This window comes from Ochotona princeps, chromosome 10 (assembly GCF_030435755.1).
Source record: "Ochotona princeps isolate mOchPri1 chromosome 10, mOchPri1.hap1, whole genome shotgun sequence".
Lineage (NCBI taxonomy): Eukaryota > Metazoa > Chordata > Mammalia > Lagomorpha > Ochotonidae > Ochotona > Ochotona princeps.
The window spans coordinates 54,106,489-54,125,638 of NC_080841.1; the positions used below are offsets into that span (position 1 = coordinate 54,106,489).

At 44.4% G+C, this 19,150-nt stretch overlaps 1 protein-coding gene across 8 annotated transcripts in view; it reads left to right on the top strand.

Annotated features, from left to right (window-relative positions):
* FRMD4A (FERM domain containing 4A) overlaps window positions 1-11,617 on the top strand; it is a 571,779-nt gene extending 560,162 nt beyond the window's left edge. For 4 of the 8 annotated variants that reach the window (XM_012931059.2, XM_058669458.1, XM_058669456.1 and 1 more), the window contains exons 22-23: window positions 1,716-1,812; window positions 8,459-11,617. In XM_012931059.2, the coding sequence (XP_012786513.2) occupies window positions 1,716-1,812; window positions 8,459-8,558 (197 nt within the window). In that variant the 3' untranslated portion in view covers window positions 8,559-11,617. Of the gene's footprint in view, window positions 1-1,715; window positions 1,813-3,812; window positions 3,934-8,458 lie in introns of all 8 variants that reach the window. The other 4 variants (XR_009246201.1, XR_009246200.1, XR_009246202.1 and 1 more) reach the window with 2 other exon arrangements.
* The last annotated feature ends 7,533 nt before the right edge of the window (window positions 11,618-19,150 follow it).

The window sequence follows — 19,150 nt, forward strand, 5'->3', positions numbered from 1 at the left end:
GAGGGGCTGATGTGGCGCAGTGGGTTAAGCCACAGCCTGCAATGCTGGCATTCCGTATGGGTACCAGTTTGAATCCCAGCTGCTCCAGGTCCAAGCCAGCTTCCTACTGATGCCTTACGAAAAGCAGGAAGATGGCCCAGGTCCTTGGGACTTTATACCCATGTGGGACACCCAGATGAAACACCTGGCTCATGGCTTTGGCCTGGCCCAGCTCTAGCTGTTACAGCCATTTGGGAAATGAATTAGTAGATGGAAGAGTTCTTTCTCCCACTCTCTTGGCAACTCTGCCTTTCAAATAAGTAAATCTTACATTTTAAAAAATACATATTTTTCTAACAAATAAGGAAAGTTTTAACACCATTTTTTTTTTTTTTAAAGATTTATTTACTTTTTATTTGAAAGGCAGATATACACAGAGGAGGAGAAACAGAGAGAAAGATCTTCCGTCCAATGGATCACTCCCCAAGTGACCACAACAGCTGGTATTCGCTGATCCAAAGCCAGGAGCTCTTCTGGGTCTCCCACGCGGGTGTAGGGTCCCAAGGCTTTGGGCCATCCTTGACTGCTTTCCCAAGCCACAGCAGGGAGCTGGATGGGAAGCAGGGCTGCCGGGATTAGAACCGGCACCCATATGGGATCCCGGCGCGTGCAAGGCGAGGACTTTAACCACTACACTATTGCGCCGGGCCCAGTAAATCTTTTTTTTTTCCAAAGTCCAAAGCAACTAGAAGCAGCTCCAAATCAGGAATTTTACCTGTTTTTAGTAAGAGAGCTATTTAAGAAAAAGCAAAGACCAGGGGAAAGGGAGTGATAAGAAAGCTAGAGAAGGGGAATTATTTGGGAAACTGAGGGAGATTGTTAGCACAAAGAGGAAGACATGACCACCAGAGAGCATCAGGTTCTTGCATTCAGCACCCTCATCTCCACTCACTGACTTAACAGGACATGTTGGCCAAATGGTAGGCTTGAGAGACTAGAGTAAAAATGAGGCCACAACCTTGGGATTCTAGACCCTTCTCCATTTGTACAGTAAGCCCAGGAAAATTGGTCATGACTTTCAGGAGGAGTCAGGATGAACACTTCGTGTGTTCCATGTCAAGGGTACGATGGTCTGTGACCCTAGCGGAAGGGCCAGCAGCTTGTATATAGAAAGGTGTGTATGTTCTTTTGGGAACTTGTAGCATTTATCTAGATTTGCTTTAAAGAAATCAAGATTTTTTTGAAACATATTTTGGAACAAAAAATGTTAAGAGGCCATATCTGATGTTTAGTGATGGGAAGGGTTCCACTCCCAAAAGAAAGGAAGGATTGAAGTAGCAATGAATTCCTACCAAAACTTTCCCAACTTGACTTCCATGCTACCCATATCAGTAAACTCAGAATCAAAACTGGATGAGCTGTCAAAGCCCTGGCCAACTTCAAGGTGTTGCTAAAATGGCAGATGACAAACCCCTGGAGCCTTCACTGCATGAGCCCTGCCCAGGACACCTCCTTCAAGGGGTTCTTTGCTGCGATCGAGGCCATCCCTGAGGATACTTCCTGTGGCTCAGTGGGCACCTGGAATCAGACTGACACTGAGATGCTGCCGTTGGGTCGTACCAATCATTCCTGGAAATGGTGACTGCTGGCAGCTGAGTGCATAAAGGCTAAGGAGTTGAAAGCGCCTTCACTTGTGTCTGACTTCTCTTTGCCTGTCCCATGCCACCTGCCTCCAGCTGCCTTACCTCAAAGCCAGAGAAGCTCAACACCGTCGAGTGAAATTGGAGCCACCCCACCAAGCAGTCCCCACCACATCCTAACTTGGCAGACTGGGTGAGTTTTTCTTTTACAGCCTTTAACTCAATTCTTCCTCCAGACCTGAGACTGTCTTAGCCAGGAAGAGTGTCCTAAATATTCAGTTCCCACTGGTAGAAGCATGTTAACACAGGAGTGATGAGGGCACATGACTGGCAACTTCTTCCATTCAAAAGAGGCTCTCACCTTCTACCCCACTCCTTTCCCTCACTGTCCTTTGTAGAGGTGAATTTTATATGGTCCCTGGAAGGTAGAAATGGTAAGGAGAATTTTGGGTTTTTGGTCACAGTTCCAGACAGCATTTAATTTGGGTTCATGCTGACTCAAAATACCAGGCAAAAATGTCATAGGGGAGAAAGAGGGCTAACTACTCAGAATGGATTTAATGCAAAAGGTGTTTGTCCTAGCCATATACTTGTTCTTTAGTAACAGAGAAAGGGGATCAGACACTTGGAAACCTTTATGCAGAAGCTGTCTGAAACAAAATAAATGAAACCCAAAGCCAGCTCACTTTATACTTTAAATGCAACTGTGAAGCTTGGTCATCTCACAGCTGCTCAGGGTGCCCTGAGCTACTCGGAGTCTGGCAGACTTGCCTCGCTCTGTAACACCTGCTTCTTTTTTTTAAAAGATTTATTTATTTTATTACAAAGTCAGATATACAGAGAGGAGGAGAGACAGAGAGGAAGATCCTTCATCCAATGATTCACTCCCCAAGTGAGCCAATGGGCTGATCCAATGCCGGGAAACAGGAACCTCTTCCGGGTCTCCCACGCGGGTGCAGTGTCCCAATGCATTGGGCCGTCCTCAACTGCTTTCCCAGGCCACAAGCAGGGAGCTGGATGGGAAGTGGAGCTGCCAGGACTAGAACCGGCGTCCATATGGGATCCCGGGGCTTTCAAGGCAAGGACTTTAGCCACTAGGCCATGCCACCGGGCCCAACACCTGCCTCTGTCTCGCCTGTCAGCACCTCCTGGCTAAAGGAGTTAAGTGCCCCCCACCCCTTCCAGCTCCAGAGTGTCTGGCTTGCTAGAAATGTCTGGAACAGTGTCACAGTTGTCTGTGGGATGAAAGCCACAGTTCCAGAACTGGTTCCCCTGCCTGCAGTCAGGCCCCCCCCACGTCTCGTTGATATTATGCTCCTACAAGTTTACCTGTGGTGATTTGCACCTAGGATTTCCACCACCTTAGTAATTTTATGGAAACTAGGAGGCACTCGCCATGTACACAAAGACTAGGAGCTGCTTCCAACATAAGCACGCTCAGATATTCCTCATTGCAAGGAGCTGGGGATTTCAGTCCTGCTCTTGGGGACCTTAAACCCTGTTGCTGGTTTGAAAGCGTGGTCTCCAGACCTGTAGTCTGAATGTCACCTGCGACCTTGCCAGAAATGCATCCTTGGGCTCATCTGGGACCTATTTAAGGCAGACCCAGCAAGCTGTGCTTGTTTTTAGCACGTCCTCCAGGTGGGTAATTCTGATGCACACTCAGGTTTGACAGTTCCCGAATCTTCCACGCACTGCTTGTTATTCCTACAACTTTAGTGTCCTGTGTCCACTCCTGCCTCTCCGTTCTTTTAACAAACCATTAACAACACTCCCTAGCATACCATCCACATTCAAGTCCATGTGGGCAAGCAGCCTGTGCAAGACCTAGTGTCCAAATGCTGGACTCAGATTAACTCATAAAAAACATGACATCCTCCTGTGTATACACACTTCTGATGATTAAATTATCTCCTCCCAATGAGAAACTTAACAATGACTATTCTCTATAAGAAAATGAGACAGTGGACAACAAGGGCCAGAGCCTGCCCTCCCATGAAACCTAACATCTTCTGGCTCAGTTATGGGGACTGGAAGTTCTGCAAGACTAGAATTCTTTGTCACTAATGCTTGGGTGTGTAATTAATCAGTGCGTCTCTCCAGTGCATTACTAAGTTACTGAGCATGTCTGTGTCAGTTCCTCTCTGTAACCTGACTTCTCTTCTCTTCCTCCTTCTGCTTTCCTTTGTTCAGAGAAGCAACAGCAAACTCACCCATCATGGATGGGTCTGGGTCTCCAACTCACCAAAGTACTGATGAATAGAGGTATCGTAAAGGAATGTCGTGTCCTTCTGCCATGAGTGCGTGATCCCAGGTGTGCGGCCTTTGTCCATGCCATAGCTCCTACAAGGAAACACCTGAGTGTTAGGGAGGCCATTATACTTTCATCCCGTTTCTGCATACATGGGGAACTCTCTAAGCTTGTTTTTACAACAGATGTACAGTTATTCCTAATGCTGCTTCCCAAAAGACTCCTAAAGCAAGTATTACACTGCCCCCAGGGTCTACACATATAAAAAATATTACAGAGGTATCATACTCATTGAGTAATCCTGTCCGTAAAAAAAGCAGTATTACTGCACCTTAAGTTTTAAAGCACTCAGGTCAGAGTTAACCTAGAATACAAGAACAGTAGTCATTTCATCTCAGCATTCTCTGAGTGACAGCAGTGTACTGGACCAGATTTGTATGCCCTGGTTAACCCACAAATGAAAATCCTCCCCATCCTCATCTTCATGACCTGAACACTCGTTAGAACACTGAATTCCCAAGCATAATCCTGGCCTGTGGCACCTGAGTCAGCATCACAGGTCCCTGGGAGAATCAAACACATGTTGTTATTTGGGAAGCAATGCCATGGTGCTCGCAGACAGTGCTGTTACTATAGCTACTCTGGTTCTTAGTCCCAGAGACATTACAATTTGATACACAAGACACTGAAATTAAGTAGCATTTAGAGGATAATTAAAATATTAAGGATATGATGCAGAAATGGACAGCTTTAAGTTAACTAGATCAGAAAGTAGACCTATTACTAGATATAGCAGTTCTAGAAGGTCAAATCAACAGTTTGAAAATCAGGAGAAGTACAATGGAGATGAGATACTACCAAGTTTATGCAGTAAGTGCCGTAACACCTAAGATGCTAAGAGGCTTCCCACTGAGCTACCGGAGAGTGGCTTCAGAAACTGGACACTGACCAAAGGGCCTAGCCAGGTGCAGGCCATTCCAAGAACAGAAGCATACAAGCAGAAACAAGGATGGGAGGACATACTAGGAGTAGAGCAGAACTCATTTTGCTGTAGAGAAAGAGCTGAACTTTATCTTGGAGAGGAGGTCAGGACAAGATCATGAACAAATTAAAAGAGAAATATGAAGCAATTTTTCCCACAGATCACCTCATCCTCTGGCTGCCAGAGAAAAGCAGATTTGGCAACGGAACAGTAGCCAGCGAGCAACATTGCTGATGCTGAAAGAACTGCCCGTGCCCCCTCACCCCCTTTATGGGGGACACTGTCATCTGCTGAGCATGATGGAAGTGGGGTGTGAATTTGAGAATTCTGAAATAGATCGGAATGAGCTGCTGTGGGAATATGGTCAAGTTAGTTTCTAATGAATTAAGAATGAGTGTGGCACAGCACATGTCTGGGCTGGGTACAACAGGCTGACTCCGAGGGCCTCATCCCCCGGCCTCACACAGCCAATAATGCTGCTCAGCAACCCACACTGGTTTGTAAGTTAAAGCATATTTCTCAATTGTTAGTGGTAAGACAGGAAGGTATAAAGCCTTGCTCAAGACTTAGCAAGATAAGCCCTTTCTAAAATGTGCATCAATTTATGGAATTTATAAAAGTAATTCCAGTAAAAGTCCACCCCCTAAGATCTTATGCTACACATACCTCTCCTCCCACCTCCCTAGGTCAAGCAGCTCGAAGCCCCCAAGTTCCACAAGCATGTGGGTGATGCAGGCTCATGAATTCACCACCTGCCTTGGCTTAACCAAGACTCCCTCAGGACACGTGCCTGTGCCCGTCTGAGTTAATCCTAGGAAGGCGCTTTCTTACCAAGTAAAGTCGCACAGGCAGCTGCCAGCAACAACCTCAGCAGTCACCGCCCCTGGCACAGTGGCCAAGAGTGCCCAGGTGCAGGCTACTTTTCCTAGGTCACAGTTTAGGGAACCTACCCTCTGGGTCTCCCACATGGGTGGCAGGGAACCAAGTCCTTAGACCTTTTACTGCCTCCCTGACCCATTAGCAGGAAGCTGGAATGGAAAACAGCATGGTTGGGCTCCAGCAAGGTAGACTGATATGGGATATGGGCATCCCAAGCAGAGGCTTAAATCACTACATAGAGTGTTCAACTTGCTTGACTTTTTTGAGGCAGAGTGACAGAGAAGGAGAGACAAAGCTTTTCTATTGGTTCACTACCCACATGCTCACAACATCCAGGGCTGGACAAGGCTGAAGCCAAGAACCAGGAACTCCATTCTGATCTTAGCAGGGTCCCAAGTTCTTGGGCCATCTATCACTCCTTTTCCAAGCACATTAGCAAGGAGGTGGATGTGAAGAAGAGCAATGGGGACTCGGACCAGTGATCCCCAGGGGATGGTGGCACTGCATGTCACAGCTTTACTACTGTGTTAGGATGTCAGCCTTCCCACAAACCTTGTGAAGAACCTTTTTCATATCATTCTCTGAGGTTTGTTTTGTGGATATTTGAGAAGTTCTGGCAGGGATTAAACTAAGGCAAGCCTTCCATTTATGTCTATGTCCATGCAGCCAATTATCTGTTCCAGGGTAGCTGACAGAACCACTTAGAAAAACACTGGTAGAGGTACTTCCTTGTAGTCTATGAAGCCCTTAAGGAAATCTTATTTCAGAGAGTTCCAGCTCACTTTTTTGCATAAGAAACAAAATTTCCATCAGAAGTCTAAGAAACTCTAAGTGTGTCAGTTTGAGTTATTTGAATATGAAAAAGAAATAAATTTAATAAGCAAAAAAGCAAACAGGAGTGTGAATCTGCTGATGTTACTGGGAAGCCGAAAGCAAAGCCAAGGCCATAGCTTACTGCTTCTCTCCATCACCAGCACTGCTTCCCACTCTGCTTGCTTGCTTGTTTTTTACTTGGAAATCAAGATTATAGAGAGGGGGGAAAAACAGAGAGAGAAGAGAGGTCTTCGCTTTGCTCGTTCACTGCCCAAATGGCCAGGGCTGAGCCAGGCCAAAACAGGAGCAAATTCCAGGTATCACACATGGGCATAGGAGCCAAAAGATAGGCCATCTTCTACTGCTTTCCCAAGTACATTAACAGGGAGTTAGATCTCAAGTACAGCAGCCAGGACTTGAACCAGCATTCATAAGAAATGCTGGTGCTATAGGCAGTGGCTTAGCCCATTTATTCCACAATGCCAGACCTCCAACTCCAGTTAACTACATTCTGAGTAGGAAATTGGCATTTTGTAGCTTCTGAGTTGCTTATCCTTAGGGCAAGCATTGTGGTGCACTGAGTTAAACCAAACATCTGCTTGTAATGCCAGTATCCAGTTTCAGAGTACTGGTACAAGTCCTGGCTGCTCTGCTCCTGTAGCAACAGAAGATGGCTCAACTGTGTGGGGCCCTGCCATGCATGCTCAGATGGAATCCCAAGCTCCTCACTTTGCCCTGGTCCACCCCTGACTTTTGCAGCCGTTCCAGTGAGTGAACAGCTGCTGGAAGATCTTTCTCCTCTTCTGTCCATTACTCTTTCAAATGGTATTTTTAGAAATCTTAGTAAAACATTCTAAAGCTGCCTGTCCTTGTTGTGGCACATGGCCATTGTTGAGCTAGTGGCTGTGGTCGGAGAACACCAATTGGCACAGTTGGATCCTGCATCTGTTCCTGCTGGGAGTGGCAGTGGCATATCGCCAAGACCACACAGAGTTAGGGAGGAAGTGACTGTCTGACAGGTACAGCATATGTCCCCTGGAAGGCCCAGCCATCTTAGCCATCCCAGGCCAGCTTTGTGGGATAGGATGCCATGCCAGCATCCTGTAGGACCACTGGTTCAAGTCCCTACTTCTTCATTTCAATCCAGGTCCTTGCTAAAGACCTAGGGAAGCAACAGAGGATGGACCAGGAACTTGGGCCCTTTGTCACCTATGTGGGAGACCAGGATGGAATTCTAGGCCCAGCTCTGGACACTGTGGCCATTTGAGGCATGAGCTAGCAGATACAAGATTTCTTTCTTTTTCTTTCCCTGTCAATTTGATTTCAAATAAATTTAATTATTTCTACCCAATCTAAACAGTAGAGAAGCCTTTGTCTCTCTCCTATATACTTTACTGTATAATTTTAAAAGCACATTTTTAAATAAATACGAAACAATACAAGTTATTTTGAATAAACAATGACTTAGAAGTCCATAAGCATTCAAAAGATCACCACCCTTTCACTGTGAGGAAACATGATTTGAAATCTTCTCCCAAGACATATAAAATCTACCAGTGACCTACAGGGCATTCTCACACTTGGCCGCCCCCAACATTGCTGGAGGAAGCGCTGAAAGTCCAGTGCCCAAGCAGCCCCAACACTGTTACACCAGCCGGGAGCCATAACACCAGGATGCGGCCATGTCTGAGAACCCACATGTGAAGCATCAGTTTGCATCTTCCTCTTTTACAGATGGAGGAAGTTCCAGAAAGATGGCTCGTGTAGTTTTCCTCTAGTCCGCAAGAGTCCATGGAGAGGCAGGCTGTCGCCGCTGCCTGGGGCCCTGTGTGCATGAATACATCCTTCTGCACCCGGTCCCATAAATGCAGCTCTCTGCTGACCATCTCCTCTCCCTTCTTGGACTCCCTACAGGAGCTACGACAGCTGTTTCCTGGATTCCTCCCTGTATCCAGAATTAGCTGACGTCCAGTGGTACGGGCAGGAAAAAGCCAAGCCCGGGACCCTCGTGTGAGCCAACCCGGCCTGCTCTGACCACCTCGACACCATTTGGAGTCACCTCACTGCCTCTCATTTGCCTTACCCAGACGCACTGTCACCTGCACCAGCTTCGGCCCTCAGCACTTTTTTTCTCCCATCTCCGCATTCCCTTCACCCTCCAAAACCTGACTGAGGAGACATTCTGGAAGGTTCCGGTCCCACTGTGTGTCTCCTGGCTCTCTTGGCCACAGAGAGCCAGACAGCAATCTTCAATGGCACCTCAGTGGCTTCCCTCTGCCATGGCAGTTCCCAGGCCAAGGACTGTCAGGGAAGCCAGCTTTCATCAAATTCCTGCAGACAAGTGGCACTGACAGAGAACAGGGCAGGGGCCTCAAGTACTGGGTGATCCAAAAGGACAATGAAGCTGTGTCCAGGCTGCTCCACCAAGGCCAGCCAAGTATGTCATGAAGAGGACGCCTGGGAGGGATGTTCGGTCTACACCTGAAATAACCCTTTCTTCACAAGGCAGCACTTAAGGGAGTGGCTGTGACGGGCTGGGAGGGGACTTAGAAAGAAAAGACGTTCAGACACACAGAGGAGGACCACAATCAGTTCTGTGCTGCCAAAGATGAAACAAACTACAAAAATACACAAAAAACAGGAGAGGGGCCAAGAAGACATTCTTTCTGCAGCAAAACTTCATTTAAATTCTAAACTGTGACTACACCCTACAAGTCAAGGTCACAAGGTTGTAAATGGCGTCCTCTGCTCATGCCTCTCTCCTGTCTTGGGGCCACATCCCCCTTCGCAGACAGCCTAGAAGGTACCCCAAAGTGCAAGGCAAGGATGAGGAAGCACTGGCTGGCACTGCTGCCCCCAGAGCCTGCAGCAGCCTGGACAGGAAGGAAGCCGGGAGCAGAGTGTGCTGGAAACCCTAGTCCGTGCAGGGGGTTGAGCCCCAGACCGCCCACAAAGCTGCTTTCCTCTTGGGATTTGTAGTAAACATAAGGTGATAATTGCCAAAAGTGGTTCTCTCTCATTAAACCAACCAGTAAATGTGTATCCTGTGTTTTTGCACAAGGCATTTCATTTTTTTTTAAATGGGAAACCAAGGGAAAAAGCACATTACCATCCATCCAAGTGTTTTAACCGTTGTGGCTCGTTTTAATGTTTGTTACCACTTGTGTGACAAAGAGCTCAGATGCGACTTCTCCTATGTGTCACTTATTCAAAGGACCCAACTATGCCCTTAGGTGGCAAGATTTTACTCATGTGTCTACTAGCCAGCAGGCAGAGCAGGGTTGAAAAACATATCAGCTCCCGAAGGGCCCGTCTACCTACAACATGATCGCTCACCTTGCTGCACCATGTTGGTCCTCAGACACCCAAAGAGGAAAAAAGGAGGAACAAAAGCACCATGTGGGAGCTGTTTGTTTACATGTGTTTTGAGCTATGCTTGATACACACCTGGAAAGCCATCAATCTTCAAAGGCCTCAAGAAACACTTTTCTAATAACTAACAAGTGCACAATCTTAGTTGGGTTACTCAAGATGGCACAAGAAGGTCTCCGCAGAGGTGGTGTGCTGTGCTTGTTGGCGCAAGTCGGGGGGTGGGAGGGGACTTTGTTCTCCCTTGTGATGATTTCCTATTGGAAAGGCATTTCACAGCCAGGGACAGGAGCCAGGGTGGGGGTCGTTTTGTGGGAAGGCAAAACTGAAGTTAGCTTTAGCATAAAAAGAAAAAAAAATCTTTGTTTTTCATGTCTGTGTAATCCAAGAATAACAATAGACTCTACCAGACCAGGAGGGTAAGATTGGACACTTAAATAACATCCTTAACCCCAGTGCTCCCTCTGGTGTGGCCTGGCAGGCTATGCAAGGAGCTGAGCTGGAGATGCTGTGTGGAGAGGAGGCTGGCCACAGCTGCCACCACTGGGGCTCAAGGGGATAAGCTGAGGTCTGCTTTCACAGATCCTGTGCCAAGACTGGATTGGGATTCCGGACTGCTGAAGGCATTAATAGTCCTAGAACAGTGAACCTGCAGATTATTTTACTAAAGAAACAATTCTAGGGCATGATTGGGGAGCGGTGGTTATTTTTGTTGAGCTACAAATAACACAGTTTTTAAATTTTCCTTTCCTGGTTTGGAACCATGGTTCATTGGACCATTTTCCATTCTTCTAAATGATCAATGCTCAGACTGATCATTGGAAAAGTCAAAAGGGAACTAGAGACAGTGGCGAGGCTGCATGAATACAGGTTAACACAACATGTATTACCATATGTAGTCAACTTGATCGAGCTTTAAATTTAGCTGAGTTACAAGGAATGGGAGGCTGACATTCTTTCTAAGAACTTGGGTTAGATTTGGGGAGGCAGACAGGTATGGAAGTGGAAGCAGGAATTACAGTTCCAGCAAACATCATGATAGTCTGGTAGTAAAGACAGAGATTAAGTAAAACAGGTTTTACTGTTTAGCTGTGTTCAATTAATACAAAAATGTACATAAAGTGTTAGTCCTTACAGACTGACACAATCGATGATCAATGTGGTGAGAAATGTAGTAATTGTATACAAGCACTTGAAAACTCTTTATATAGCCCTATTTGTTTAAAAAACAAAATACAATGAAGTATAAAGCTCCTGGTCTGATATAAAGTCCCTATTGGATTCTTTGGATGCGTGTAAGAAATGACCTGTGTACACCAGGAGACTGGTGAAAACCCATACAGACTATGTTGTGAGCCAGGTTGACTTTATTATTATATTCAGGTGAGTGTTGAAACTGTTAAAATTTCAGTTTGTTTTCACTCGATATTAGTTTAGTTCTAACTATAGCAAACCCCATCCAGGTGCTATCAGATGACCAATTACTGCTTAGTTAACTAGGTGTAAAGTTTTACATATGTTAATGTCAATAGTTTATTACAAGTTGTGTAAAATGGACTCTAGTTTAATAATGGGGGAAAAAGGTTTAGGTTGCTCCTGAAACTGACTGTAGAGCATGTAAAATGACTTTACTGGATTCTGTTCAACTGTAATCAAAAGATGGATGTTGTAGACAAAGTTGCAGAATTAAAAAAAAAAAAGAAATCTGCTTTTAATTTATTCTTTTTGTATTAAGAATTTGTATAGTAACTTTACATTTTGCAAAACAGTGTTGTCAACACTTATTAAAGCATTTTCAAAATGAAAAGATCCTGTTTTTTTTAAGAGACTGTGTTTGTTCCCAAGAGATAAATACCTAAATTTTCTTCAGAAGCCATAATTCAACCGCCTATGTTCTTCGGCTTAAACATCAGGCTGTGGGTACATCCTGCTTGCCTGCTACCTGAGGTAGACAAGCTCATTTTACAGAGAGGCTAACTCCCCTCATACTCAAGTTTCTTTGTGTTACTTATGCAAGATAATAGTCTAATCAGGAGCAGGGACGTCAAGCTCATGGGCTGTAATAAGCCCTGCAAAATAACTTGGTCTAGCCCTATCAACGTATCTGTAAGCAAGACTAAAAATTCATTAACTGTGTAGCAGGCTAATTTTTATGTTGATAATTTGGTATGTCCCACAAGTGTTATTACACATACACAAATGGTTCTTGGTAGAAAAAAAAAGGGGGTTCTCTACCCTTGGTCTAATGATGGTCTCCTACTACAAAAAAAGGAGGTGTGTGCCCCCACCGCCCCGTATCACCCCTGGTTCATGGGAGACAGGGAAGGCTCTCGGGGAGATGTGCCAGTGCTCAGACCCTTCCAGCCAGTGCTGCTCACCACCAGTGCAGCTCAGATGCTGCCTTCTACCTGTGATTCACATCTCATCATGTGCCGACTGGCTGACTCTGCTAGACTTTTCTGTAGTCAAATCTCTGGCCCCTAATGAAACAAGCATCTCCACAGCAGCAAGAAATAGGAAGTCTGGCCTTCTAGAATAGCCCGGCATGGAAAGCCCTCCCAGGATGGACATTTTGGCCACTGACCCTGTCCAAAAGGAAAACAATCTGCCAACTTCCTGAATCGTGTCTAGAAGGAAGCCTGTTAAGACAGCATTTTCTACTTCCTATGCTATATAAACTTCTAGGGGAAGGCCTGAGAACCCGTTTCTATAGGAAAGCAACCAGGATGTCTCCAAATAACACTTAAAAAACCAGAAAAGAACCTCATACACACTTTCTATATGTAACTGTGTCAGCTCAAAAAACACATCTGTGCTCTCATTAAGCTCAGGCTATGAGGAAAGCAGCTGGCAGACAGGAAAGTGGGAGGACTGCCATTTATTTCCTACTCCATCCTACCTTTCACCTCTCTCTTTTATGTAGTGCCAACAAGGTAATTCCAAACAGCTCTTATTTTAATTGTTAGAAAACATAAGTACTCCAACTGTAATAGGAAATATGAGAAATCAGCAATTTTTAAATTTTTCCCAGAATATCAGGGCAAAATACTGAAATTCTCTGAGAGATGTGAAGGAACCAGAGATGAAGGCTAGCATCCAACTGGTGAGTTTAGGCCCAAGGCATCTCGCTGCACATTCGGGAGGGCGCAGAGATTCTCCAAGACTTACGTGCTCATGGATGAGACATGAGGGCACACAAACAGAGTAAGGGGAAGGGAGATCACAGCATTCAGCTGACAAGAGAGGTTGACATGATCCCCAGGATCAAAGGCCAACAAGTAGGCGAACAGAGTACCACTCACTGACACCTCAAGGAGTTGGGGGGCAGGCAGGGGCAAAGGAGCCTGCAGAATACACTATCTTTGGCTACCACAAAACCATGTTTCAGCATAGTTAATATTCACTTGGGCAATATCTTAAAGGCTTGCAATGCAATTCAGGAAAATAAATGATATGGAGGGTTATTCAGGTTTATAATTGTATTAAGATGTTTCTCAGGTTTTTTTTTTAATCAGAATCCCGTTTTATCCCCAGAAGTTAGCAAGGTCCTTCTGTTTTTACTTCTTTCATCTATTTTCTCTCAAACTCTTTCCAATCTGCTTCCATCCCTCCTACTCAACCAAACCCAATTCCTGTCAAGGTCAAAAACAACTCTCTACAAAGCCAAATCCAATAGTCAATTCTCTATTTTCACATTATGTGACTTACCAGCAACACTGGACACCACGGCTCCTCCTTGCTTCATTGAACACTTTCTTCACATTCTGCTGCTTTCCCTCCCATCACAGTTCCAGATTCTCTGCTAGTTTTGTTTCATCTTCCTGATTTCTTCACCTGGGTGGACTCCCTTCACTCAATGAGGACTCTCTGTAGCTCCCATCATGTCTCATGGTTCTATATGCCAATGGCATCTATTTTCATTCCTCTAGCCTGACTTCTCCTTAAAATCCATTCATCCTGCTGCCTATACAACCTCAGCACCGGGATGCATAATGCTAACATGTCCAGAACTGCACTCTTGGCCTTACCCTCCACACTGGCTCCATTCATGCCTTCCTCTGCTCAGCGCTGGCAACTCCAACCTCCCAATGTGTGGGCAAAGTCTTGGAGCCATCATGATTGCTTCCCTTCTCTCACACTTCGTGCCTGCAGCAAACAAGACAGATATGAATTCCCTACCCTCTGTGATTCATGTTACACTAGGTGAAAATAAAAACAAATTGTTCAATATATCAGAAGATAGTAATAAAGCAGGGATAGTTGAAAATTTTATCTATGGTAGGAAGAAACACACTTTTTTTCTCAGCCAGGTAAGCAAAGATCCTGGAGGTAGAAATAAACCTTACAACTGCCTCCATCTTCCATCTGGTGATGCCACCCTCTCAGTGAGATGGGAAAGAGGCAACATCATAGGGTCAGGACAGAGGAGAGTAACAAAGCTCAACACAAGGGTCCCTATGAGATTGGACTCTTAACTGTGGGTTCCCCTCAATGGCACTTATTAGCCAGGACATGGCAAGAAGTAAATGTCAGAATGTCCTAGCCTGGGTTCTGCTCATGGGCAGAAGGACAATGGTGTAGGTTAGCAGAAGGTACCAGTGACTAATTGAGACAGTGATGAGATCTAGACTGACCAGAGAAAAGGGAAGTAGAGGTGCTGATAAAATAGGAGAACATGCGAATGACTGGACAAAATGTCACGAGGAAGATGAGGAAAACAGCAGAGCAGGATTAAAGGAGGGAAGGAGAGGATGGTAGGGCTTCCTGACCAGAAAATGGGCAATACAATCATTTCCTGCAACCTTACATTTATCCCAACTGATGGCAAATCACACAATCTAGGGAGAGAACTGTTGTGTTAATCAGAACTTGTGGCAAACCCGTCTGAGTTTGGGATTTCTGGAGAGGACAAACATTCATGCCCTCCTTCCCAGAAGCTGAGAATCTGGTTTCCTGTTTGACCAGACCAACTAGTTCACCAGAAATAATCTGATAATATGAATATTAATCAGACAGTGAAGAAGTAAAAGGCAAAATGGGGCACTTGGTCCCACCAAGACTTTGGGAAGCAGACACCACACTTACGGCTGGGCAGCAAAGGCAAGGGCCAGGATGGTTAAAATTCAGAAACTTGAATGATGCATCTTCTGGAGCTAGCGTCAGACCTCCAAGAAGTGAATGCAGGCAGCTAGTCCTGGTACCTTGGGAAGTAGGAGCGATCTTGCAGAGCTGGGACTCAAATCTTTGAAGACAGAACACCAGTTGATGTTGCTGTGATTTCAGAGTGGCAAGATGATTGGGAATGCTTCAGACAAATCAACCAGTCCTTTAGGAACAGTGACTGGCTGGAGACATGCTGCTTTGCCAGGGTTATCAGGGAAAGGAAGCAATCAAAGGGAATATACCTCTCCCTTCCACCTTCCTTCCCTTTCAGGTTCCAGTCCTCCATGTCTACTGTTGCTGGTAAATACCAAACAAAACTGCAGCAGAAAAGGAGGGAGGTGCTTTGCAGAGCTCATGGCAGCAGAGTTCAGGAGATATGTCTGGAGCTTCACAACCAGCATACCCACTCTTCCCGCTCCACTGTGACTCAACAACACACTAGAAGAAAAGGTGATCTGAAAGACTTGAAAATCTCAGAGACAGCTCGAAAATACGCTGCCATAACATACAGGACGAACTAATTTTGAATTTTTAAATTAAAATGCTTTATAAAGTACAAAACACACATGCGTTTTTTGGGCCCATATTGGTACAATATCAGTTACTGTTTTAGAAGGAGTTGTAGCAATAAGTCAAAATATATCATGCTACTTTTCCCAAAATGATCAAATTGCCACCAAGTATTTTCTCAAATATCTATCATATCCGTAACAAGATATTTAGAAGACAGTTTATTCCCCACAGTTATTTTTTACTTTCATGGAGATTTGGAAAGAATATAAGAGAGGAACAAGAGCTGGATGCTTTTGTCCAATACACTGGGTGCTGAGGATCTTGACAGCAGGCCAGAACCCCATTTGGCATCTGTTCCATTACCTGCTGGTCCTTGAACTGCCTGTAACATCAGTGTGACTTGAGGCTTCTCTGTAACTGCAATCATGTTATGTCACAGTATCCACAGAACCAACTCAAGTGAGTGTTGCCTCACCTATACTTAGTCAGATTTTATTACAGCTGAGAAAGTCATGACCTCAGAGCACCAGGGTACACTTGCCAAGAGTCTTGTTAAGTTTGAAGGCTGAAAAACTAGAGTAATGTATATTGTGCAGGGACTGAATTAAATGGAAACTCAACTGCAGGAGTCTACCCAGTGTTACTCTCATGCAATGTCAAGAAAAGCCATGTGATGGTTACTTTTGTGTGCCAATGTGACAAGGGCAGTAAGTGGCCAGATATTGGGTGTGTCTCTGGGAGTATTTCGGATGAAGTTAACATTTGAACCAGTAGGATGAGTAAAGCAGCTGCCCCTTCCTGATATGGACAGGCTTCAGTCAATGAAGATCCAAACAGAAAAGGTGGGGATTTGCACACTCTGCCTGAGTGCTTCAGCTAGCCTATCAGTCTTGTGCTTTTAAACTGAACTCGCACTATCAGCTCTACTGATTTATAAACATTTGGACTTTATCAAGACTTCCACAAGATAGCACTTGGGCTATCTTGGTCCTCAGAACTTTCATTTCAGGCCAGAATTAGTTTTCACATTACAAATAGCAGATCATGGGACCTCTCAGCCTCCATAATGTCATGAGCCAATTTGTTAAAATATTTCTCTCTCTCTCCAAAAATACATATGCATACATATACATACATATATGCATACAATGGCTCTTCAAAAACTTCACAGAAAACGCATACTACAAAAACACTAAGGCCACAGCATGGCCTTGAAAAAATCTATACCAAATTAGACTTAATTCCATTTTCCACAAGATTTTTAAAACATCCTCATATATGCACATATGTATGTAACTGCAGGGTGGCCACCAAGTAGCTAAGCATCATGATCTGGCCATAGGAAAATGACAAAATACATATGTCAGCTACGTCTGTCTGTTTTTTTAGAGAATGGTTCCTGAGCATTTCACACTATCAACTTCAACCCTTATGTCATTGGTAGAGTCATTTTACATGTCCAATTCTGACTACAAAGGGTCCTACAAGAGCAAGCACCTTTACCTGTGAACACTGCAGCTGTGATATCAGAATTTTTACTGAAGATGATGTACAGGGAATAAGCAACAAACGTTATCTGTCCCACACATGTCATATAAATTTTCATACCAAAAGAAAAAAATAAAAATAGCCGAATTTTAAAATGAAACAATATTACAAAATTAAAGTTTACCAAAAAGTGCCACTATGATACAACACTAAATACAGAACTGTCTTTCATACTGATTCTATCATGCAAAGATAGCTGAAAACACTACGTCAGTATCTGAACTAGTCAGATTATTTCCCTATTCCATGAAAGTAATTTATCACAGAGGCAAGCCTCAGAATAGGAGACATATTATAATACATATATCTAGCAGAACATGAAAATGGGGTTATAATTGCCTGGGATGCTTGGGGTTAAGTCCTGTCTCTGCTCCCTGCTATACAGAGAGGGATGGTGCAAGTGGGAAACCCTACACTGGGTTTCTAGTTCTCAGCTTCAGCCTGACACAGTCCTGGCTGTAGTGGGCATGTGGGGAGTGAACCAGCACAAGGGAGATCTCTCTCTCTCTCTGTGCCTTCCGAATAAATAAGTACATACTTCTTCAAATAATAAAGAACTATCAAAAGATCAACAAAATCTAGAGTGGGTGAACAGGGAAAAGATGTGCTGATTTTGATCAAAGAAGACAACAGAAGAAAAGAGGAGGAACTGCACTCCCAAGTGATGGTTGGAGGGAAGTCTGCAGTGAAAATTCTAGAGAAAGTGAGATGCCACGAAGCAGGGATGGCATAATTATGCAGCAACAAGCAGAAAGGCATCCCCATCAGAGGCTCCTGCATCTGCTGGCTGCGGGAGACGCCAACTGCTTAGGACGAGGTGTGAGAAGCCTCTTCATAAGCAATTGAAAAAAAAAAAAAAAAAAAAAAGGACCAGGCCTGGCAGCGTGGCCTAGCGGCTAAAGTCCTTGCCTTGAACGCGCCCGGATCTCATATGAGCGCCATTCTAATCCTAGCGGCCCCACCTCCCATCCAGCTCCCTGCTTGAGGCCTGGGAAAGCAGTCGAGGATGGCCCAAACCCTTGGTACCCTGCACCTGTGTGAGAGACCTGGAAGAGGTTCCTGGATCCCGGCTTCGGATCGGCATAGCCCTGGCCATTGTGGTCACTTGGGGAGTGAATCATCAGACGGAAGATCTTTCTGTCTCTCCTCCTCTCTGTATATCTGCCTTTCCAATAAAAATAAATAAATATTAAAAAAAAACAAAAGACCAACAGTTTAATAGGAAAAAATGGAAAAAAGTAAGTCTTAAATAGGAACTTCACAAAAGCTAATATCCAATAAGCCACCCTAAATGTAAAAAAAGGTGCTCTATTTGATTGATCATCAAAGAAATGCAGATTAAAGACACAATGTGCTACCAACAGTACTTCTACCTAGTAGACTTCTACCCAGTGGAAAGGCTAAAATGAAAATCAGAGTACCAGAGACAGATCAAGTGAAATTAGGATCTTGTTTTTGAAAGCACAAATCAGAACAAGCCTTTGGGAAACTTCTACAAGATTACCTTGGTATATGTCCTGCAAGAACTGCTTTCACAAAGAAAAGCATACAACATTCACCCAAAAGGGCAAAACTACTCCCACGTCCATCAACAACAGACAAGCTATGGACTACATCAGTGAGAATGAATGAACCACAAGTAACACATATAACGGGGACGAATATCAGCAGCCCTAAATATAAGAGAATAGAAAAAAATCAAGAATACTTGATTCCATTTACAAACAGGCAGATTTTAACAATAGCCCAAACTAACCTACAAGAATGATTGTGAACAGGAAAGAAGTTTCTTTTTTTGGAGAAAATGCTCTAAGAAGATACTGATAGTTGTTGTACGATTGAAAACCATTGTGTGTTTCAAATGTGTGGAAGTGATGCTATGTGAATGAAACATCAATAATTGTTTTTTTATAATTAAGATGTGAGACATCAGAACCATGGTTCTAATGGGAAGGGTGTTAGGAGAGATTTCTAGAATGTTAACATTGTTATCTTTTCTCCCTTGAGGGCTAC